At 36.7% G+C, this 25,449-nt stretch overlaps 3 protein-coding genes across 4 annotated transcripts in view; 2 read left to right on the top strand and 1 right to left on the bottom strand.

Moving 5' to 3' along the window:
* The first annotated feature begins 1,090 nt into the window (after positions 1 to 1,090).
* Positions 1,091 to 2,205, top strand: LOC134647924 (probable palmitoyltransferase ZDHHC24). The gene has a single exon (XM_063502300.1). It carries the CDS (start codon positions 1,354 to 1,356, stop codon positions 2,185 to 2,187), a length of 834 nt encoding a protein of 277 aa, XP_063358370.1. The 5' UTR covers positions 1,091 to 1,353; the 3' UTR covers positions 2,188 to 2,205.
* A 770-nt stretch (positions 2,206 to 2,975) lies between these two features.
* LOC134647976 (major facilitator superfamily domain-containing protein 1-like) lies at positions 2,976 to 11,859 on the bottom strand. The gene is made up of 11 exons (XM_063502396.1): positions 11,573 to 11,859; positions 11,368 to 11,492; positions 11,022 to 11,172; positions 10,351 to 10,476; positions 7,820 to 8,025; positions 7,068 to 7,281; positions 6,298 to 6,511; positions 5,725 to 5,822; positions 5,271 to 5,383; positions 3,781 to 3,874; positions 2,976 to 3,339 (listed from the first exon to the last, which is right to left on the bottom strand). Exons 2-11 carry the CDS (start codon positions 11,486 to 11,488, stop codon positions 3,138 to 3,140), a joined length of 1,539 nt encoding a protein of 512 aa, XP_063358466.1. The 5' UTR covers positions 11,489 to 11,492; positions 11,573 to 11,859; the 3' UTR covers positions 2,976 to 3,137.
* Positions 11,860 to 17,230: 5,371 nt separating this feature from the next.
* The window catches only part of LOC134647966 (junctophilin-1), a 55,801-nt gene continuing 47,582 nt past the window's right edge, over positions 17,231 to 25,449 (top strand). For both annotated transcript variants that reach the window (XM_063502378.1, XM_063502377.1), the window contains exon 1: positions 17,231 to 17,679. In XM_063502378.1, coding sequence (XP_063358448.1) covers positions 17,450 to 17,679 — 230 coding nt within the window. In that variant the 5' untranslated portion in view covers positions 17,231 to 17,449. The remainder of the gene's footprint in view (positions 17,680 to 25,449) is intronic.

Here is a 25,449-nt window from a genome sequence, read left to right as displayed (position 1 = left end):
GTTAATGCCGTAATGCCGGCAACACTTGAGCGTTCGTCGGCGGCGTTGTCTGTCAATGTCATGCTGAAACGAAGAAAACGTCAAATTGCTGAAAGGAATAGCTACATATTAATAATCTGTGAATAACACTGAAGCACGAATTTCAGTATCACGTTGTGGAATTTTAAATTATACTATTTAAATAAAGCTTACTGGGTCAGACTGTACGAAAGGGGGGGCTGGGACTTAGAATTTTTTTTGACAAAGTGGTATCATTATGACACTATTTTTAAATGATTGTAATGTGTAGATCACGTCAAAATAAGCATCTTTTATTGGAAAAACTTTTCTCTAAAATAAAAAATGGCCAAGTTAGACGCGACCAAAGATTGATGTTTTTAAAGGGAGCTGGGACTTGTAAAATTGTATTATTATAAAAACGTTGGTTCTGGCGCTTCGCCGGCCGCTGCCGCGGCACTCTCGCTTCGCTCGCTCGGCTCGCGCGCTGTATGGTCGCAGTTCTACCTAACACTCCTCCTCGCTTCGCTCGTCGTCGTACCTACTCCGACCTGCCTTAAGCTCTATCTCCGCCATTTTCAGTTTTAGTAAAAAGTTTTCCAAGTAAAAGTTGCTTATTTCGATGTGTTCTATACATTAAAATCATTTAAAATATATGTCATAATGACACCACTCTCAATGAAAATTTTCTAAGTCCCAGCTCCCTTTAAAAATATCAATCTTTGGAGGCGTCTAACTCGGCCATTTTTTATTTTAGAGAAAAGTTTTTCCAATAAAAGATGCTTATTTTGACGTGATATACACATTACAATCATTTAAAAATAGTGTCATAATGACACCACTTTGTCAAAAAAAAATTTAAGTCCCTGCCCCCCCTTTGCTACAGTCCAACCGCTTACTGAGTTTAATAACATTCAGGATAACGAAAAAAAAATTTAAGTTGTATCTGGTGCGCTGATTTGAAAATCAATAATTTACTCCAAAAGGAAGGAACAGGTTCTTAACTCCCTGTTTAAATCTAGGTAAGGTTCTTGCTGTATTGGACTTCAATAAAACTATAATTATACAATTACATATATAATCTATGAATTACCATTTACTAATACACAATTTCTCACTTTCAGGGCATTTGTCCGACTCAACCTAAAACTGCTATTATAAGCTGAATGTGCCTTCAATTTAGCTAAGTATCATTGGTAGGTCTTTGTAAACATCCGTTTTCATTGGTATTTTTTTGCATGGATTCTTGTGTTACTGCACTGTATTATATTGAGTAAATGTACTGCTCAAGTTACAAAATCTGATAATATTATTGATTGGGATTGTTAACCGTTTTTTAATCGAAGCTTGAGCGAAATGTTGATACAATTAGAATCTATTACAAACAAGCCTATAAAACGAGTTTTAGAGCACATTTTTTACCTTTTATTAATATTAATCTTGATCCCAGTATTTGTCTATTTTGAATTGTGCATTGTATTACCAGCTGTTGAAAAAGATACGTCAAAGCATGTAATTCATCTGTGTATAGCATTTTTTCTGTTACTTAATATTGTAGGCAATATGATATATGGAATGTTAACTGATAGTAGTATTAAAGGAAAAATGTTAGATAGTAAACAAACATCAGACTGGAGCTTGTGTGCCGTGTGCGAGTGTCTGCGACCGCCTCGCGCGTGGCACTGTAACATTTGTAACATATGCATATTAAAAAGAGATCATCACTGCACCTACCTTACTTCTTGTGTTGGATATTTTAACTATAGATATTTTATACTTTTAACTCTTTACATATTCATCGCTATGGTGTATGCATTTTACTATAATCTTAAGTTTTTGGCTACTTTTATATCATGGAACCATGGACTGGCAATCATTCGATTCATTTTTCCACTAGCAAATTTTGTAGTAGATGCTAGCTCTGAAAGTTTGTATATTTTTATAGTTGTCATTAATTTCATAGTAGCCATGTTTACAGGATTTTTAGCTTACTATCATTTTAGTAATGTCTTTAAAGGTCAAACTACACCAGAGAGAAAATATGATGAGTGTAATTACAATAAAGGATGGAGAAGGAATTTAATAGAAGTATTTGGTGTAAGATGGTACTTGACATGGATTTCGCCATTTATTCAGAGCCCATTGCCAGGTGATGGCATACAATGGCTTGATGAAGATAAATACAAATAAATGTATAGTGTTGATGACTATATTATACCCTTTAACTATAGTTCGTTTTTTTTAGCATTAGAAAGAACTTGCAAGAAGGTAAGCAATTTTGACATGTCTTTTAATTGAAAAACGCTTTTTAAAAATCAATAGTTATTTGTACAACAAGAGATCAAGGTTTGATATTTCTTCGAGTGCTTATATTGAGTCCCGTGCAAGCGAAAGATTCTATACTAGTTTACTAATTTAGAATCTTGAGCGTAGTAAGGGACTCAAAAGCGCACAAGATGTAAATAACTTTGATCTTGTGTAGTTCACAAAACTTTTCACCTCAGCAGTGAGAACATATTAGAGAACCCGAAAAATGTATTCCTTCTTCATCACTTACCTCTATTCACTCATGTTTTCTTAAGATATACCAACAACTAAGTTTTCACCTCAGCAGCTCGAACAAGGGTACTTTGCTACTTAAAAACAGTGAGCAAAATCGCATTTTGCTCATTTTGTCTCACTTAGTGAGCAAAATGCGATTTTGCTCACTGTTTTTAAGTAGCAAAGTACCCTTGTTCGAGCTGCTGAGGTGAAAAAACTATTACTTATGAAAGCAGAAGAATATAAATGATCGTATTAGATTCATAATTGTTACATATTTGCCGTAACTTATTTTTAAAATGTGTTTTTCCATTAAAAGACACATCAAGATTGTTTACCTTATTTGTAATGCTAAAAAAATGAACTATAATATTTAAATTGTGCCTATAAATAATTGTGATAAATGTTGACACAAATTAGAGTAGTTGAGGAAGAAGTTCACACTTAATATTTTAATGTTTTATTGTTATAATACCTATACTGTAGTCTTACTAAAATATACATTAATAATTTGTTATGATTGACAACTGTTTGTGAGATTACATCATTTTATCAATAATTAAAATACATCTATTTACAAAAATAAAATGTTTGTCATGTTATTGTCTATCGGGAATGTTAGAGTTTGGTAATATTTGTGCAAGGTATCTGCTCCGGATCCTGTCCGACTGAACTTGGGCAATGTCTTGAGGCGCAGGTGCCTGGTCATCATTCCATTCTGGGGGCCTCGAGTCTGTCTCCTCTTGGTCTGTGTATTCTTCACTATCCAATAAATTTGCAGTTTCATCTATTGGTCTCGTCCTAAAACAAATATAGGAGCCTTTTTGTAGTGTATCTCATAAACTAGCCGCCGCGAGTATACATAAATAAAAAAAATCAAGTTCTGAAATAACTTGAATTTTGACATGTACATTCAAGTAACATATACTGATGTCTGGTACTAGTTTTTGTTACTAGAAATCGTAATACACAGGAAGAGTGTAAGAAGTTTTAAATACAAAACATCTACCTATTAACTCTCTTTTCTTTGTACGACAATCTTAGAGCGTTAAAAAGTCTATTTTATGGGAGCGATATTTTAGCGGCGGGTTCGTGTTACTCTTCATTTTTTAGGTAATCGCCGTCATTCTGTCATTACCGAATTTAAATGATTCTCTTCTCCCCTAAACCTGCATGTTTGTATAAGTAGGTACATAGTTACAGGTGCATCAGAAAAGAAACTTAAAGGTACTTGATACTTACGGTTTGATGGATTCCCTAACACTAGGAGATAGGTTCAGTATGCCATTATTGGCCGAGTCGACGATATAAACGAGTACAGCAGCAATCAAGGAAACTGAAACAAAAGAATAATTTTATTATGCTGTATTACAAAAGTAATATCTGGGGACATATAAAAACTCAAAAATGCGCGTTTTCCCAGAGATAAGACTAGGCACATCGATTTTTCGCCCCCGAAAACCCTCATTTAGCAAATAGCTTTTCCGAGATTCCTGATATATATGAATATACAAGAATTGCTCGTTTAAAGGTATAAAGCCCCGTCTCCATATCGCGCGGCAAACCATCGAACAATGGCTCGCGCGGCAGCCGCGCGCAATGGATACCGGGCTGCCGCGCGAGCAAACTCGATGCGCCCGGTATTAAGATCGAACAAATGTCTACAAGACCTGAGGCAATGCCAGTGCCTGAACAGAGCAAACCCTAGGAAGAGCTGCTAGTCAATAAAATAGATTATTTTAGACCAAGTCCTTGGTGTTAGTGTACATTCCCTTAATCCTATGTTAGTTAAACTACCATTGGCAATAAAGCACAAACTCGTCGTTATAGTTGAGTAATGCGTCTATCGGAGTACCGACGCCCTACGGCACCTAAAGTTGGCGCCTCAGAAGTCCCAAACCAAGCACAGTATACTTAGAATTGAGAGCAGAATCTATCGCGTTAGGAACCTAACTACCAACTGTTTCCTATAATTTGGCCGTGGTTTACGAATTATATGAAAGCATCTTCATATAAGTACATAGTAAAACGTACCTCTTACGCAATAAGTGTGCGACACTATAAAATTTAACCCTTAAATACATGATTTTTTCGTTTTGCCCGAAATTAATATATATATCACATAATTGTTTGCCGTTTCTAGGAAAAATAGTAAAAAAATATATATCATCGATTTTCACTGGGAAATCAGTGTTAAAAGTTGCATAGTCTAAATCATATTTTTGGAAATATATAGCTATTAGTAAGGGGTATAGGAAAAATCTTAACTGCCAACAGAAAGGTACACTATTTGTGATGTTCCTATGATAAAATTTGTAAATATAAAATAATTACAAACCCCGAAAAATCTGCCCAAAATCACATACTAAAAATCATCAACTTCCAGGTTTTTCCAAGTTTTCCGACATTTCGTCTATAAACAAATGTATAAAAGTTACATTAAAATACTGCGTAAATTTATGTAATAATTCGGAAAATTTATTAGTTTTACTATTGAAATAATATACAAGAACAAATAGAATTTGTTTAATAATGCATAACATTTGATGTTTATGTTGTGTGTATAAATGCATCACTATGCATTTAAGGGTTAAGGCCAGTGCATACAGGATGCGTATGCAGCGTGTCACCATCTGTAACTCCTACAAAATGGAGTTGCGCATGAATGTGGTACATACGCAGCCGGCGTGACCTGGCCTTTACTTCATCTTTCACACGAAGCATTATCTTACCAAAGAGACAAGCCAAGAAGAACATCTCCAGCATCAAATATCCGTATTTGTCAACAATAACTCCAGCCAATAGAATTACAGTAGCCAATCCCAAGTTCTGGACGGCTTGACAACTGCAAAAAATATTCAAAGTTTTAGTAGAAATAGGAAGTTTTGATGTTGTTCCTCAATTGTTAAATCGGGCCACCCTACAAGATAAAGTCGTGTCTATCGTAATTATTCTATCAGGTACGAATATGCATAATATAAGAAAATTTATAATTAAAAAAAAAAGTCATGTTTAAGTATACAGAAATGTAATAGACGGCGATTACATTGCTGACATGTAGGGTACATTCGCCCATAGAAAGTAATCCGATCTCAATATTTAAAATGTGCCACTGAACTTGTAATGGTAAAAATATTTCTTCATATATTTACGTACCTACTTCAAAATATATGATAGGATACTTACATTCCGTATGCCGTTCCCAACTGATTCTCAGGTACAATAAGTGCCACCAGAGGCCACAATCCAGCTGCTAATAGTGAATAGGAAATTCCCAACAACACCTGAAAATTTATAATTCAAATAATTGTCTATCCTCTAGCCGCCCAGAGACCTATAAAAAGATCTCCTGTTCCATTCTAATTTGAACTTTGTGTTGACGAAATAAAATTTAATTTTGCTTTGCAAGGTTTGACGGCGGCGGGCGGCAAGAGGCTATGCATATGTCACTTTGGTAACATAATTGGTTAGTGCATTAGTTGGACCTTGTCAGTAGGAAAAGAAAAAAAGTAGAATCGTTGAGTGATGGACCTCCCATGGAAAAGGGTCTAGCCGCAATGCTATAGTGAAACTGCCCCTGGCTGAAGTGTATACCTTTCTTAGGTGCGTTTATTTGTCTTATTATAAGATATCGTTTTACCAAATTTCAAGGCTAGAATCCCCTTGGTCTTCCCCTTTAAATATCGTGCGTTTTCCACTGACAAGTTGGATGTGTTTAAGTATATAAGTATATTTTCTTTATATTGATATACTACGTACCACTCCGATATACGGGTTGAAGAACGTGAATGCCAGCAAGCAGTGTGCTCCTATCGTAGAGACGTGACTTATGATGACCCACATCACATTACGGCCGGTTTTGTCGATGAGCACGCCGAAAAATGGACTTAGAGCTGCTGACAGTAAGTACACCATGGAGTTGGCAGTGTTTGCTGCTTGAGGTAAAAAGTCAAATTTTCGTTCAAAAAATAGTCTGAAACAGAACAGACAATCGTTATTTCGGTTGCTTTACCTGATATGGCGATTTCAAAAAACAAATTTGTATCTAAAGCAAACAGAAGAGGGTCTACCGTCTCTCTATCACTTTTGCATTTTCGTGCTATAGAGACAAATAGACAAACGAATGACGAACTTTTTTTTTTTCAAGATTCAAATATTCGTTATTCATGTAGGCTTAGTAACAAGTACTTATGAATAGTAAATACATTTAACCCTTTATAAGGCATAAGGTTATGCAAAATAGAACCCTATCACTTCGATACAAACCTCAAAATCATGTGGGAAATAATTATATGCTCTGTGCTTTATAAAGGCAGCTAATTGTCACAGCAATTTGTTTATAAATATTGAATTCTTTAAAAATATTGAATGCCGTTAAAGATCGTGAATGCACGCGAATGTTCAAATTTTTTAATTGGCAAGAAGTGACTGAACCAGTGTTCCAAAGGGTCGCGAGTTCGAGCCTTGCCCGGAGCGGTGAATTCTTGCTCTAATTTAAAAAATTGTATTGTTTGAAATTGAATACTTACTTCCCTAGAGCTATAAACGGAAAGATGGCCAAATAGTATGCCACACATATCACAGAAACTAGCCAAAATACTGATTTGAAGTGTATTATGTCACTCAGGTGGAATGGTTCACTGTTTTCGGACTCTTCCAGCCTGCCTAGGATCTTTTCGGCTCTGTGATCCATCCAGCCAAGAATCAGACCACATATGAGTGAGATGAAACAGGTGAGGGCAGCTGAAATTATAGTAAACAAATGCATCTACAACTATTTACACAATGCACGAAATAAAGCACCAGATAATTATTAGAAAAACGTAGATATGTAGTAGTTTTATTGACACAATTTCTATAGCTGGTCAACCAAATCTTGCCAGTAAAAAAAGGCGCGAAATTCAAATTTTCTATGGGACGATATCCCTTCGCGCCTACATTTTTCAAATTTGCCGCCTTTTTCTACTGTCAAGATCTGGTTGACCAAGTATATTTAATAAATCGGATAGAATTAAACAAATAAGTGACGTCACTTGTGCTGGTTTCATATATAAATTTCATAGTGGACACTTCCAAAAAAGAAACTGATTTGACTAGTTAAGTAGGAAAGTACCCTATTCGTAGATGTACCTTGTTTCTTTTATATCACATTAGGTCTAACAATGGTAAGTTAAGAATGTAGCTTTTAGTACTCAAATAATAGTGGATTTGATTTTGTTTACCTCGTCTTATTATAGGTATTTATCAGTCTAGTTATAATATTAAACAAAAGCAGACTTACCAATAAACAATGCCACTCCAAGTCTTTCATATCCCACAAAATAAGTGGACACCCACTTATAGATGGGCCCCATGATCCAGAAGTTGACAGTGCTGCCGAACCGGGAGAAGGACAACTGCAGGCCGAACACCATGTTCAGCTCTTTGCCTTTGAACCAGAGGACGACATAGTTATTCACCACCACCTGCAGGGACTCTCCGCCGATTCTGAAAATACATAACAATACTTAATCTATCTACCTTTAAACGAGCAATTTTTGTTTATTTATATATATATATATATATATATATATATATATATATATATATATATATATATATATATATATATAAACAACGAACACGAACGAATTATAGCAAATGTATGATAGTTTTTTTATAATTATATTAAGCATTACACACCCATATATATATATATTTCGGGGATCTCGGAAACGGCTCTAACGATTTCGATGAAATTTACTATATGGGGGTTTTCGGGGGTAAGAAATCGATCTAGCTAGGTATTATCTCTGGGAAAACGCGCATTTTCGAGTTATTATATGTTTTCCGAGCGAGGTTATAAGAACAAATAATAGTAGGTACTTAGGTAACAGGAAATCTTTAAAATTGGGTACATTTTATACATATTAATTAAGATTTTCTTGAATTTCATTATTTATCTGTGTTGTCAAAAACTAGTACATAAGTAAATTCTTGAGATTGAGTCGAAATCTTTTTAAAATGGTATTAGGAAGGTGTTATGATTTGAATATGATATGGTAGTGACCTATAAAGGCTATTCATAGCCTTTATAGCCTGTATTACTATGTCATGTTATGACATTGTATGATAGAATAAAATTAACCATCCTATAAACCTAAATCTAAGTCATATGATGCTAATCACACTTTACATATAATCAATTAGTGTTGGCACTGTTGACCAGTATGCATTGGTCGAATTTAAACTGTTGTGAGACATACTAACATTGAATAATTTTATGGTTTAGACAAGTGATTGTTTTAAGTCACTCGCGCGACATGTTTCAGAGAGCCTAGGTCTCCTTTCTCAAGCACTAACAGTGCGAGCAGCGTTCACGATGGCCGTGTATCGCGTGTTAGTGCTCGAGACAGGAGACCTAGGCTCTCCGAAACATGTCGCGCGAGTGACTTTAAAACAAGTGAGTCTAAACCGTAAAATTATTCAAAGTATGCATTGGATTTAATAAATAAACACCAGTATATTTCCAGATTAAAATCCTAATAAAGTTTGTTATCAACACCACTAAGGGTTAGACTGATAAGAAACATTAGTTTATGCAATGTTTATAAATCATGTAAGACCGAGTATCATGTAATAATATAACTGATATATGTTACAATATGAGATCATCAGTGACTTGCATTCACAGTTGAATATATCTGAATAGAGATGGGCCGAATATGGACCAGGGATGTTGCGAATATCCGCAACCGCGGAACTTCCGCATTATTTTCAACATCGGCATCTGCATCCGCATCCGCATAAAATCGTTGCGGATTTAATGCGGATGCGGATGTGGAACAGGTCGGTACAGGAACGTCTTAGCATCGGCGTAAGTGCTAGACTGCTAGGTAATTTAGCCATTAGCCAAAAAACTTATTAGAAATTAGCAGTCAAGCGTGAGTGGGACTTAATGTATGGAACCCTTGGAACGTGAGTCCGACTCGCACTTGGCCGGTTTTTTGAGATAAAAAATACTAAAATGTAATATTTGACGTTTTTAATGTACCTATCTTGACATCCGCATCCGCATCCGCATCCGCGGATGCGAGCCTTTAAAAATCCGCATCCGCATCCGCGGATGTCAAAAAATCGGCATCCGCAACATCCCTGATATGGACTTTGCCAAATACGAATCAGGGATGTTGCGAATATTCGCATCCGCATTATTTTCAACATCCGCCTCTGCATCCGCATCCGCATAAAATCGATGCGGAGCTCATGCGGATGCGGATGTCGACCAAGTCGGTAACAGGAACGTCTTAGCGGCGGCGTAAGGCTAGGTAATTTCGTCATTATATAATAACGAAATCTTCTAGATCCCGAAATGTCGACCAAGTTACTGTTTATTAAATAAAGCGCACCTATATTCTTGCTCAAATACTAAACGTTTCGTTTTTTTAAATAAAAATTACTAAGAATGAAATATTTGACGTTTTTTAAGTACCAAATCTTGACATCCGCATCCGCATCCGCGGATTTGAGGCTTTAAATATCCGCATCCGCGGATGTGAGGCTTTAAATATCCGCATCCGCGGATGTCAAAAAATCTGCATCCGCAACATCCCTGATACGAATATACACTTCAGCGAATACCAAACCGAGTATTTGGTTGGCTAACAAACCATTGATAATTGTTTGTCCCTATTCATCATTTTGACATTTCTGTTTGTTAGAAAGAAACAAAATTTAATAGAGGTTATGTCTATGAACATGGGGGTAGACCTGTAACACTACAAGCATTTCGAGTTATTTGCCAACTATAATATTTCTTATACAATCACTTACCCAAAAATAAATCTTCCGAGTATGATCAACCAGAATGCATTTATGTATGCACCTGCTGCGAAAATTACAGCTCCAATCAAGACAATAATCATGTAAATAATTGTCCCCAATCTCACACCAAAGTACCTGTAACATAATATACATGCAGTGTTGGCCGAAACGTTAATGCAATTGAAAATGTTGGCCATTAACCATTATAAATTGAACCTTAAACCGTAACGGACGATTACAGTTTACGGTTCAATTTATAATGGTTAATGGCCAACATTTTCAATTGCATTAACGTTTCGGCCAACACTGTATACATGTAAGTTTGTATTACCATTATTTAACCCTTTACCAGGCTGACTGTGCAGAAATGACAAACAAATGTAACTGATCAAAAATAGAACACATGTTTGAAGTGCCGTATGTATCCCTTTGTCTCTTAATACGGTTATACGGGTAATAAGGGTTAAAATACCCTATTTAAATAAATTTTTGCTGTTAGTAAAATTAAGTGTATTCATAGTGTAATAAAAACACACACAAATTATTTTATTGTATGTTTGGGTTGCATGCAGTAAAATTGCAAAGTAGGTCACAGATGTCCACAGGTCAACATAATGCAGAGATGGATATATTTATCACAGTAGCAACATGAGTCATCATTAAAAACAAGGTACACATACCTATCTACAAGATATCCCCCTATGAAACATAATATCACATTTGGCCAGGAATAAATTGAGTACACTAAGGCAAACTGGGATGTGTTCAAGTGCAAGTCTTGTTTGAAATTGTCCGCCAGGGCCCCGGGGGTGTCATAGCAGAAGTAGGAACCTGCAAATATGCCGTTTCAATTATTATTTCTAAGTTTACCTATCTAAAAAAGTTAAGGTCAGAATTTCAACAAGTGACCTTTATCACATAATAATATTTTTCATTATGTTATTTTTTCATTTATCATGTCGTAAATTTGTATTTATCAATATATTAAACATGAAAGTTATTGCAAAAACAATAGGAAAAAATTACCAAAACAAAGGAAGCACATTAACAACAGTGCAAAGAAGCGATGAACCCTGTTGGCAGGATGACACCATGAGGAAGTGGACAGAGTTGTCCTGTTACTGCCACTGGCTCCGGGATTCTCCATCGTGCTATAGAAAAATATCACATTAAATTATGAGCCTAAATTCGAAAAATCAATATTTACGATTGTATAAAGTATCATTCTTACCAGATATGCGGCCCAGTTTTTGCACTGTGTTATAATATCAACGAGACAAAGCTCTGAGTCACTAATAAATAACTAAATGTAATAATACACCGCGCATTGATAAAACATTACAGTCACATTATCGACAACACCACGTAAATATTCTAGAGGCGCATCTGCTTTACTCACGACATAAAAGCGCTGATTACGAGGAATAATGGTTAGATAACATTATATCGATGATAAAAGGGGTAATAGTTGAATAGATCAACCAATAAATAAACAAATCGTATTCCTATGCTGGTACTAGACACAGTAGAATCGAAATGTAAATTGTAAATAGCAATCCACAAAGTCCACAAACTGCACAATGCAAATGACAGATACTTGACAAGCGATGTTGTGTCGTTCGGATATTACCCCAGATAAAATGGTTTTGTAGAGTGGCAATAGGATTTGATCGGCGTTCAAACTTTTTCTCATCTCCTAACCATCATCATCATCATCATCATCATCTCATCATCAGTAATCACCTAAACTTTTCTGCTTTAAAAAATCGACCAATACCTTGTATTTGAATGGTGGGAAGCTGGGAATGACACGTTCGGATAATAATAAAGGGGTTACTAGATCTATGCGATGGCTATCTGTCGTAGACTCCATTTCGACTCTTTCTTCTGCGAGGGACAGAGAAAGATATATGTTATATTCCTGTCGCTATACTTGGTCAACCAGATCTTAACAGTAGAAAAAGGCGGCAAATTTGAAAAATGTAGGCGCGAAGGGATATCGTCCTATAGAAAAATTGAATTTCGCGCCTTTTTTTACTGACAAGATTTGGTTGACCAGCTATATTATTAAATTTATTAAGCAACAAGTTGCAGAAAGTCTCCAACAGAAAAAATTTAAATGTAAAAGCTTTAACAGACAGGCGTACCGGACCGCGACCTTCACACTGTCAGCATGTCACTTTCTCGCTCACTTATTAAAGTTATAACACACTACCGCACCGCATCGGTAGGATCCTATAGAAGTGGCATACGCGTGTCTCCGTGAGGGACAAAACATAGGCAATGCGACACTATGATTGATCGAATTTATTTGTTGCCAGACCATAACCTATACTAATTTATGGTGGGGAAAAAAAAATGTGAGACTGTGACAAGGACAAACAATAATAGTGCTTTCGCTGCTAGTCCTACTGAAAGATACATAAGACTATCCCGTTCGGTCATTTCCCCCACCCATCATGCCTTATCCAGTTAAAATACTGGATTCATGGGAGCGTGTTAATGTGGTAATGTGTTAAGCCCACTCCACACTCGTGCGCGAATCGCGGCGCGAAGGCGCGAACGCGACTGTGGAGTCGAGTTCGCAGATCTCTCTATTCTCTTCTCTTCAGACATATAATTTTAATTTGACAATGACAACCGTGATAACCGTGGGTAAGCACCACGGTTAAGGCTCCGTCACACAGGCGCGTTCTGCCAGCGTCCTCAAGGCGCGATGCGGGCGGGACGCGGGCGCGGCGCTGGCGCCGCGCGCGCCGCTCTCATCGCGCCCTGCTCACGCCCCGCTCGCAAAACGCGCCTGTGTGACGGAGCCTTTAAATATCTGCCAAATCTACAAAATTATATAATTGGGTACCTAACCTTTCGAGGTACATTTTTGCTGCGTAACTTAAGTAGGTACATCTCGTGGACAAATGGCGTGACTTTAGAACAGGAAGTTTTGGTCCCAGGGGAGCCAGCCCTTGCCCTTATCGGTGGAGCCATGGCGGAGCGATGCGGAAATGTAGGTACTTCACCAACTAATAAAAGCGGCCAAGTGCGAGTCGGATTTATGACGTATTAAAAAAAAAACTACTTACAAGATCTCGTTCAAACCAATTTTCGGTGGAAGTTTGCATGGTAATGTACATCATATATTTTTTTTTAGTTTTATCATTCTCTTATTTTAGAAGTTACAGGGGGGGGGACACACATTTTACCACTTTGGAAGTGTCTCTCGCGCAAACTATTTAGTTTAGAAAAAAATATATTAGAAACCTCAATATCATTTTTGAAGACCTATCCATAGATACCCCACACGTATGGGTTTGATGAAAAAAAAATTTCGAGTTTCAGTTCTATGTATGGGGAACCCCCAAAATTTATCGTTTTTTTTTTCTATTTTTGTGTGAAAATCTGAAAATCTTAATGCGGTTCACAGAATACATCTACTTATCAAGTTTCAACAGTATAAATCTTATAGTTTCGGAGAAAAGTGGCTGTGACATACGGACGGACAGACGGAAAGACAGACAGACAGACATGACGAATCTATTAGGGTTCCGTTTTTTGCCATTTGGCTACGGAACCCTAAAAACCCCAGTGACACGAAACTGGCTGTCTAGTGCATTTACATTTTAATGAGGGTAGGGGAGCGACTTCAGACTACTAGGTTTTTATTTACTTTATTTACTGTGAAATAATTTGGCTAAAAATATGTATATTTAAATATATTTAGGTAATTTAGCGAATCGTAAGCAATTAAGCATTCTTATCATTTCTTTACCTATATATTCTGTTATTAGACTTATTAGCCCAGGGGTCGGCAAAATTTTCGCCTGGAATCTCAGAGAGTCGCAAATGTTCCGTTTTCTAGGAGCTTCAAGTGTTAATCTTTGGAGTGACTTGACTTGAAGAGCCACACTTCCAAAAAGCCGCACACGCGAGCAACGATTTGCTAAATTCGTTGAATCTAAATATCGAAAGTTAACCGAACCCACCGCTCGGAGCTAACACATCCCATGAGAAATATTTATTGAACCGTGTGGTGTTTGCACCCAGTTCTTATAATTTTTACCATTACCTTGTAGGACAACCGGGCACCTTTTGGGTCTCTCTCTTTTGGAATTCTACAGTCTCACTAGTAGGGCTTCCAAATACCGGACTTCTCACAATACCGGTATTAATACCGAAACTGTCTTCATCAATACCGGGATCCCGGGATCCCGGTATTGGATATGAATCGCTTAAAAATATATAGTTTTATTAAAAAGGGGAATTAGAAAGGCTCACTGGAATACCAGATATGTCCTAAAAGCTATTACAACAATAAACAATCAATGCCGCCATCTGCAATAATTTTATTTCACACTCCAGGTTGGCAATAATTTTATCCAATTTGTTGACTTCACCTCACCAGTCACATTTGTAGTCCAACTTAACCAACCAGACAACATTTTTTCAAATTTCCGTCAAAATCGGTTTGCCATTATTACAATAGGGATGTTTCCTGTACTTAAAATAAATTATTTCAAATCGTGCACGAAATAAAGCACCATATAATTATTAGAAAAACATAGATATCAGCTATTTTTAAACACAATTTGTATTTAATAAACCGGATTGAAATATAAAAAGTAGGTGAGTTTACCGTGACGTCACTATATTTGTTTTCATATAAATTCCAATATCTGGGTGACCGAGCTTCGCTCGGAAAACATATAAAGACTCGAAAATGCGCGTTTTCCCAGAGATAAGACCTAGCTAGATCGATTTTTCGCCCCCTAAAACCCCGGTATAGCAAATTTCATCGAAATCGTTAGAGCCGTTTCCGAGATCCCCGAAATATATATAAGTATATATAAATAAATCAATAAATAAACAAGAATTTCTCGTTTAAAGGTATTAGATACTAAAAAATCGTTTTGACAGTTCTAAAAAAGAAGCTGATTTGACTAGTAGGAATGTAGCCTATTATCCTTGCTCTTTCGTTTTATTTTTTGATAATATTATTATATAAGAACTAATTATGTTAATGTTAATGTCACTATCATCATATTCATTACTCACATAACTTCAGGATTCATCCACCACCAACCACCGAATATTTATCTGACGCATTAGGCAACGATCTTGTTTCAATAATAAAATGCGAGTTAGAGTCTAACTCCAAGTAAAGTCTGCAACGATTTTGATAACATACGCAGTACGCAGTGCAAGTATTATTTGTACGTCATAATTATATAGAAGTTTGACGTTTAATATAACACTTACACTGCGCGTGCTATCAAAATCGTTGCAGACTTTTCTTGGTCTAACTCTAGATGCGTCAGACCTTTAGTAAGCTTTTTGTTTTGATACAGCCGGATATAATGGATTTAAAGGGTTTATACTGCGCATTTCCCTCATTTTTTTAAATACCGGGATCCCGGTATTGCCTTTAAAAATACCGGTATTGAAAAATGCGTTTAAAAAGACGGGATCCCGGGATCCCTAAATACCGGGATCCCGGTATTGGAAGCCCTACTCACTAGTTGATAAAAAAGCGGCCAAGTGCGAGTCGGACTCGCCCATGAAGGGTTCCGTATTTAGGCGATTTATGACGTATAAAAAAAACTACTTACTAGATCTCGTTCAAACCAATTTTCGGTGGAAGTTTACATGGTAATGTACATCATATATTTTTTTTAGTTTTATCATTCTCTTATTTTAGAAGTTACAGGGGGGGGGACACACATTTTACCACTTTGGAAGTGTCTCTCGCGCAAACTATTCAGTTTAGAAAAAAATGATATTAGGAACCTCAATATCATTTTTGAAGACCTATCCATAGATACCCCACACGTATGGGTTTGATGAAAAAAAAAATTTTGAGTTTCAGTTCGAAGTATGGGGAACCCCAAAAATTTATTGTTTTTTTTCTATTTTTGTGTGAAAATCTTAATGCGGTTCACAGAATACATCTACTTACCAAGTTTCAACAGTATAGTTCTTATAGTTTCGGAGAAAAGTGGCTGTGACATACGGACGGACAGACAGACGGACAGACAGACAGACAGACATGACGAATCTATAAGGGTTCCGTTTTTTGCCATTTGGCTACGGAACCCTAAAAATCATGCCAAAATGTTGGCTGCCCCATATACAAATCAGCGGCATCACATCAGCCGGAATGTATGAAACAATCAATTTTTTTTCATTTCCGTACTAAAAGTTGTTCAACACCAATAAAAAAAAAAAAAAAAAATTATAGGACTGTTTTACACAGATTGACTAAGTCCCACAGTAAGCTCAAGATGGCTTGTGTTGTGGGTACTCAGACAACGATATATATAATATACAAATACATAAATACATAGAAAACACCTAAGACTCAGGAACAAATATCTGTGTTAATCACACAAATAAATGCCCTTACCAGGATTCGAACCCAGGACCGCGGCTTAACAGGCAGGGTCACTACCCACTAGGCCAGACCAGTCGTCAAATGACCTATAAAGTCACTACGCAGAGTATGGCTTGTTCAAATTTCATGGTTCAAATTTCACCCTGTATGGGTCGTTCGAAAACAATGACAATTAGCTGTAATCACGAAATAATTTAAAATAAAAAAGTAACCTTGAAAATTAAAATGAAGGTCTTTATTCTTCAATACTAAACTTATGGCTGTCAAAAACTACCGCCGCACCGGTTCTTACCCTACAACGAAGCTTTTATCTCGACACGAAAGCTTTCATGTACTTAAGTATTTACCAATATAGGGTCAGTTGTAAGGAGTAAGTACCTAAGGAGTCGGCAAGGTTAAGTAGGTGACAAAAGCGTGATAGCTGGCAGGGTGGCGTATTGTGGTGAACCACCGGAGTAAGTAAGTACAAGTACGACGTTGAGCAGCAAGTACCTACTCGTACAATGAGCAAGTTTGTGCGCAAGGCGGGCGGCGGCGGGCCGGGAGGGCGGAGGGCGGGCGCGCGCTGTCGGCAGCGCAGTCCGCCTCGCGCAGGACGGGAGCGGTGTTCACTCGGCGGCGCGCCGCGGCGCGACATGCCCAGCTGATGTTTATTTATACCACGAGCTCGGTGGAGGGCGCGCGCGGGAGGCCCTCCCCTCCGCGGCACCACGGTTTCGCGTGATGCAGCCGAGCGAGCTAGCCGACGCCGCGCCCGCCGCTAGCGGAAACCCCCCGCAGCGTGGCCTCAACGGCGGCCGCTTCGATTTTGACGACGGCGGAACTTATTGTGGAGATTGGGAGGATGGCAAAGCTCACGGCCATGGCGTGTGCACCGGCCCCAAGGGCCAGGGTGCCTACGCTGGCTCTTGGCACTTTGGATTCGAGGTTTCCGGCGTCTACACCTGGCCCAGGTGAGAGAGTGACTTCGCCCGGGCCTCGCACATGCCCGAGCGCGAATCGGCGTCCGAAGCCGCTCCAAAAATAGGCTGCTATTAATAATTGAGTTCGGTGTTTCGCTAGAAAACGCGTGTAGCGGCGGTGAAAGTGCCTCATGGCCTAATAGCGGCCAAAATATTCATATCGATCTACATATAGGTACCGACTGATAGCGACACGTGATAACAGAGGGTAGCTATCTATCGACTCGTGCATGCTCTACATCACCAATTAACTGACTGTTACTGTCCAGACATGCCCATTACAGGTTCAATGGAAGTCATGGCACGAATCATTATTATTTTTATTACATCTAATTGAGAACAATTTAGCACGTGCGTTTCTGCTGATGTCTTGGGAAGATTCTAAACTCAGGACACCCAGGTCATGAATCTCTTTACATACTCTGGCTCTGGGAAGGACAAAAGTTATTTATTTAAAATACCTAACAAAAAGTAATCAAAGCTTATCAAGGAATTCAAGTTGATACCTTTGTGTTAATTATGGTATGTTATTTGTGAGGGGGTACATGGATGGAGTCAACCTTAACTGTTAAAAGACATGTACAGGTACAAACTTAAAAAAAAACTAAACAAACGACTGAGAACATAATAAACAAAAGTACTTATAGTTCGTCAAAGGACTGTCTCATTTCAAATATAGACAGAGAGACGAATCATACTGTCTTTGTCTTACACTCGTACTAGCACCCAAAAGAAAAGGATGAGTATAGTTTTTCTGGTTCGTACTGACTGACAAATTGGTTTGACCAACTATAGGATCTATAGAAGTCGATATCCCTCGAGTGGGTAAATATTTATTTTGAACAGTAGGATGTTCAGACCCGATGTACCAATAAGTACATTATACAATATACAGTAAGTATGGCTCAGTCAGAATGCATCTCAGTGCCAGGCCTTCCGGCTATTTCATCCAGCTAGCGGCTGCTCCAATGCAACCCACTTTCGTCGGGTCATTGATCCATTGAAACATGGGATTTCCCGACATCACTAATCCTAATGTTATCAAATATATTTACATGCAGGGTTCATGTTTAATCCAGAAATTCAATACCTACCTACCTAACACCTTGTAAATAACTACAATCCTGACCTGACACACCTTTCTAGGGTTCCGTACCAAAAAGGTACAAAAGGTTAACCCTCATGGTGCGACTGACCGACCATATGCGTATGTGTAACTCTTGTCTGTAAACTCTTCCGAATTGAATTTGAAATTTTGACACCTTTGCGAGTGTTTATTACACTTGAAATTTCTATAAGATTACAATTAAAACGTTTTCTTTTATAAAAAAATATAAATTGTTGAAATCGGTTCACATGAAAAAAACTTATCCCTGAAAAACCAACTTTCATATATGCTACCGGTCGCGCAAATTAGTTAGCCGATTTGCCGACGGATGGCGCTGTACATAATTATTCTTAGTATACTTCAGGTCAAAAGTTGAAAGTTTGTACGGAACCCTCGGTGCGCGAGTTAAAAGAACTCGCACTTGACCATTTTTTTTTGTATTATTTTCAACTCTTTAGGTATACGTACTGCCTGTCGGTTAAGTGACCACGTCTTGACCAAACCTTTTGGTTTAATTCGTCCTGGTTTTATGATGAAAATTAAAACGATTAGGTAGGTAAGTAGGTACTATCAATGTCAACTAGTACATGTCATATCGGATATTAATCGGTAATCTGAGAGCAGTATTATTATCTCGCACTAGATCTAGAGGATATTGTTTACCTATACTGCAGATTGATTTACTTACCAGTTAACTATGAGCTGTATCTATTTACATACATCTCCTCGCGCTATTATTTCGAGATGGAGGAGTCTGATACGTGGCGACTGGGGCTAATTCCACTGTCGGTCTTCACAACCAAGAACTGCTGTAATTGTTTGTAAGTAGGTAAATATTTACAACACATAGTTACTCGTAAGTACATGTCAACAATCTATAGCCCGGAATCATGGAATAATTGATTGAGATGCATCAGGAATCATGTATGTAGTTGAATCATCGAACCGCCCTTCCTTCTACATATAGGCCAATTCGGTTCATTAGATAAATATTTACTTACCATAAAACATTGACTTCTCGACGGATTCAAGCGTAATAAATAATTCACACAGTCGCTTAAAAATTGCGAATTTCTCAGGTAAATAAACTTTGTTTCTTATATAGTAACGGCACCAGTCATGGGACATTTAAGAGGAAATTTTGAGTATTTGTGATATTTCCCTGATACATGTAAAAGTTCTACCGCTTAGCTTGTTAAAAGATGAATATCCTATCCTTCTTTCATGTTTCAGGCGTGTTGTATCAAAGATACTGCAGTTAGTTTCCACATAATTAATAAATTAAAAGTATGGTTTTTTTCTCCAGTCATGGACACCAAAGCTCCAGTAATGGAACCCCGGTAATGGACGTGGATCCAGTAATGGGCCCCCTATAATGGGCATACCCTATCAGTATAAGATATTGGAATAGGGAATAAGTTTTTGGCAAAAAACTAGTTATTAGTCATTTTTGTCACCCGATTGCATTGTCATCCGATTTGCATACGTATCCAAAATTTCAACTCAATCGGAAATCCGAAAGTGGCTCAAATGCCATTTCCAAGATTTGAACCACACTAACTAATACAGGATGGATTTTCTTTTTGGGTCAGTGAGGGCAGCTACCAGATCCCGTGCTGCTACGAGAAAACGGTCTTAGAAGACCTTCCCTCGATTTCAAATTAATGAAGATTGGCTTTTACAGATTTTGGAAAAAACATACAGGGTGCGAGGAAAAGGTAATTTTTGACAAACTTTTTTTTTGATGCCAATCGATCCCATTCCTATTGAGGATCAAAAGCTTGTATGGAACAAAAAAAAATCCGGCTAGAAAAGCCACAAATCGAGGAAAACATTTCCCATACAATTTGTATGAAAATGAAAACTTATATTTTTCACATGCTATTTTTGTATGCCAATCGATTCCATTCCTATCCAGTATCAATAGTTTTTTTGGGGTCAATGGAAAAAGTTTTTATTAATTTGTGGCTTTTTAGTACATTATCGTAAGTTGACCCCAAAGAAACTATTGATACTAGATAAGAATGGAATCAATTGTCATAGAAAAATAGCATGTGAAAAATAAAAGTTTTGATTTTCATACAAATTGTATGGGAAAAGTTTTCCTCGATTTGTGGCTTTTCTAGCCGGAATTTTTTTTAGCTCCATACAAGCTTTTGATCCTCAATAGGAATGGGATCGATTGGCATCAAAAAAAAGATTGTCAAAAATTACCTTTTTCTCGCACCCTGTATGTTTTTTCCAAAATCTGTAAAAGCCAATCTTCATTAATTTGAAATCGAGGGAAGGTTTTCTAAGACCGTTTTCTCGTCGCAGCACGGGATCTGGTAGCTACCCTCACTGACCCAAAAAGAAAATCCACCCTGTATACAAACTAACAGGGCAAGTTAAATAATATTTTGTAAAAACGATATTAATTTATCCGAAGTCCGAGAAGACCTCCTGACATAATTCGTACGAGTAACTACATTAGACTTCTGTATTGTTTAAACATGAAATTACGCCATGGCAAGCATCATTATGTAAATTATCCCATCATAGGAGGTATGCAGTTTTACAGCTCCTATAATGGGATTGGGTAAAATACTACTATTTTTTATACATCTCTAGAGTCACAACATAATGTGTTGTATACCTTATCTCATGGTAGATGCAATTAACAAAACACATTCTAGTTTACACCAAGTAATAATTAATTACAATTTAATATATGAACTCACCTCTCTTAGCGAAGTTGTTAAGAATTCTTGCCGGTTATTTTTTCCAGTGACACGACAACTTTTGGGTTGGCGCCAATTTCTTAAAAATTAACCGAAATTAATAAAAAGTCAAACTTAAACAGCTCTATGACTCTTATTTATGGTAAAATATTGGCAGTGTTTATAAACTACTTTTACATACTTATTTTAGAGGATTTGTGGTTTTATGTCCCATTACCGGTTCCACGTCCATTATAGGGTCCATTACGTTACGTCTTCTTGGAACAACAAAACAAAATGAGAACATAACGAAACCGTTTTGCTTTAAGGACAAAGTTTTTAAAGCCTCTCAAGTCCACCTTAAGGCACATATTAATAAATAGTTACTACGTCTCAAGGCATAGGATTGCTAAACCTACTATGTAATGTAGTACCTGTATTCTCCGTACTATGTAATTTACCTATCTAGAAATGCTTAGGAACATAATCTTTTTTGTTTAAGTAATAAAGCCGTATTTTTAGCATTAGGTGCAATTTATTTCATCTTAGATATAGTTATAGTCTTGTGAACATAATTAATTCACATAATTATACACTATCCAATAATTACTAGTATCTCAGGCAGTCGCAGTGTTAAACTAACTTTTGTTATGCATTTCGAAAGCGCTACGACTGCTACGAGTACCTACTCAAGTATGCTACATTTTAACCGACATCCAAATCTCAAAAGGGGGAGGTTATCAATACCTATGTTTAATAAATAATACCGTTCAAAAAAAAACTAAGAATATAAAAAAATATTGGGCCCACTATTATTTCTTTTGTACATTAATGATTTATCGAAAGCGACAACACAAAAAACGATTATGTACGCCGACGATACAACTTTTGTAGTAAAATAAATTTCGAACATGACATAAATAATTAATTACAAGCTATAATTAATTGGATGTATAACAATGATCTTCATATATATAAATATAATTAAAACTAAATTAATACAATTTACATCATATAACGCAAATAGTATACCATTAAATATTAACCATAATAATAATGCAGTAGATGAGGTTGACTCGTTTAATTTTCTGGGAATCACAGTTGACAAGCACCTGAACTGGGAGGTACACATTGACAAAATAGGTCTTTTTGTATTTGCACTCAAAAGGCTATGAGACACTGTGTCTGTTGAAGCAGCATTGACCGCTTATCATGGATACGTATCATCTGTCCTTGGTTATGGCTTAATATTGTGGGGAAACGCAGTGGAAGTGGACAGAGTCTTTAAAATACAAAAAAAGCGTGTCAGGGTCATCAGTAATTCGTGGGAGGACGAAAGCTGCGTGACCCTTTTCGAGAAACTAAAAATTCTTCCTTTACCGTGTCTATACTTAAGAGAAATATGTAACATTGTCAGATCACATCACTCGTACTTTAAAACACGTGGCGAAGTTCTTGAAAGGCGAACCAGAGTAAACGTTATGAACCGTTTATACCACCCTCGTAGTCGCAAGATGATATACAAGAAAAATGTTTTTAATATGTGCATCATTATATATAACTAGCTGTTGCCCGCGACTTCGTACGCGTGGATTTGTATATTGGTGGTTATATAATCTACATTAACTTAGAACATTATGCAGCAAAAGATAGCAGTAGGTACGGTTTTTAATCATTTGTTAATTATTATACAACGCATGAGATTTGTCTTTCACAACTTGGCCACGAAGTTTCAAGCCCCAAACTGAATAAAATTGTTCTCGATATAATCCAACCTCTCAACCCCCAGAAGATTTTCAAGTCCACTATTTAATAAAACCTACTACCTAACTATTACCTATTTACGAAGTTTGAAGTTTCTAACTATAAATAAAATTTGAACCCTCTTCCAACTTTCAACCCCTTTTTAAATCTTTTAAGGGATGAATTATTAATAACGCTGAAATTATTTTTCTTGTATTCTAATAATATGGCTTTATACAAATATTCAAGTCCCGCACTCTCAAAAATATTTGATCTCCATACAAACTTTCAACCCCTTTTTCACTACCTCGGGGGATTAATTATCAAAAACTCTGAAATTAGGTTTCTTTTCCTTTAATAAAATACCTTTTTACGAAGTTTCAAGTTCTTATAGCTTTAAATAAAATTTGACCCTATACAAACTTTCAACCCCCTTTTAACCCTTTTAAGTGATGAATTTTTAATAACGCTGAATTTACTTTTCTTGTGTTCTAATTATATGTCATTATACAAAGATTCAAGTCCCGCACTTAAAAAAATGTTTGACCTCCATATAAATTTTCAACCACTTTTTCACCACCTTAAAGGATGAATTTTGAAAAACGCTGAAATCCGTTTTCTTCTCTTTTATAACTTTTTACGAAGTTACACATTCCTAGCTTAATATAAAATTAAAACCCTATACAATCTTTCAATCCATTTTTAACCCTTTTCGGGGATGAATTTTTAAAAACGCTGAGATAACTTTTCTTGAGATCTAATAATATGACTTTATACAAAGATTCATGTACCTCACTTTCAAAAATATTTCATCTCCGTACAAACTTTCAACCCCTTTTTCACTACCACGGGAGATGAATTTTTAAAAAAGCTGAAATTAGTTTTCTTGTTTTTTTTTAATTTAATACCTTTTTGCGAAGTTTCAAGGTCCTAGCTTAAAATAAAATTTGCACCTCAAGTCAAACTTTCATCCCCTTTTTAAGCCCCTTTGGGGTTGAATTTCCTAAAACGTTGCAATTACTTTTTTTTTAATCGGCTATTATGCCTTTCTAAGAAGTTTCAAAGGATTTGTAATGAATTCAAAGTTTCAACCCCTTTTTAACCTTGTTAGGGGATGAAATTTCAAAAACGCTGAAATCACTTTTCTTCTAATAATATCCCCATACTTATACAAAGTTTCAAGTCCCGCGCTCGAATTTTTTTTAAATTTTTATACAAACTTTCAACCCCTTTTTCACCACCTTAGGGGATGAAATTTCGAAAACACTGAAATTAGTTTTCTTGTATTTTAATAATATATCTTTTTACGAAGTTTCAAATTCATACGTTAAAAATAAAACTTGTACCCCATACAACCTTTCATCCCCTTTTTAACCCCCTTAGGGGTTGAATTTTTCAAAATTGCTTCTTATCTCTTGTACACTTTATAAATGCAACCTAGTGTGCGAATTTCAACTTTCTAGCTTTTGTAGTTTCGGCTCTGCGTTGATGAATCAGTCAGTCAGTCAGGACACGTGCATTTATATATATACATTCATACATTTTTAATTTTGTAGCTCAAAAAATTTACTTTAAGGGATTGCATTCTCAAAAGTCTGGATCACGTGTGGCTGTAAATCAGCGTGTATGTTACAACCGTTCAATTTCAAAATCTATGCTATCTTCGTAATTAGCATTCCCCACCAGGCCAGGGGTTCACGTCGGCTACGTTATATTTTAATTTTGATCCCATTTTTGTAATTAGCGTCCCACAAAACCATGGAAACGATACCCATATTGATATTTTGGGATTTCAACCCCATTGCACCCCCACCAGGGGGATGATTATTCACTTCGGCTACGTTATATGTATTTTAATTTTGATGCCATTTTTGTAATTAGCGTCTCAAAATACTATGAAAACGATACCCATATTGATATTTTGAGATATCAACCCTATTGGGGACTTTCCCCCTCTTAGGGGTTGAATTTTCAAAAAACCTGAAATACGTGTTTACTCATTTATCTTTAGGAATACTCCTGTGAAATTTGGAATAAAATAGTCTAACTAATCTTGTTTCCCCATACAAACTTTGGACCCCCATTTCACCTCTTTAGGGAATGAATTTTGAAAAATCCTTTCTTAGTGGACCCCTAGACCTTATAAGGAACCTACTTGCTAAATTTGGACTTTCTAGTCCCAGCGGTTTGGGCTGTGCGTTGATTTAAGCC

Source organism: Cydia amplana, chromosome 5 (genome assembly GCF_948474715.1).
Source record: "Cydia amplana chromosome 5, ilCydAmpl1.1, whole genome shotgun sequence".
In the NCBI taxonomy this organism is placed as follows: Eukaryota; Metazoa; Arthropoda; class Insecta; order Lepidoptera; family Tortricidae; genus Cydia; species Cydia amplana.
The sequence above is the reverse complement of the archived record's forward strand: the minus strand, read 5'-3'. Positions and strand labels throughout refer to the sequence as shown.

Bases quoted from the DNA above. Each gene is read 5' to 3' on its own strand.
- LOC134647924 (XM_063502300.1), top strand. From the start codon at position 1,354: ATGTTGATACAATTAGAATCTATTACAAACAAGCCTATAAAACGAGTT.
- LOC134647976 (XM_063502396.1), bottom strand. From the start codon at position 11,488: ATGGAGAATCCCGGAGCCAGTGGCAGTAACAGGACAACTCTGTCCACT. The intron at 10,477-11,021 runs GTATGTGTACCT...ATTATGTTACAG, and splicing joins GGGGGATATCTTGTAGATAG to GTACTTTGGTGTGAGATTGG. The intron at 8,026-10,350 runs GTAAGTGATTGT...ATGTATTTTCAG, and splicing joins CTCGGAAGATTTATTTTTGG to AATCGGCGGAGAGTCCCTGC.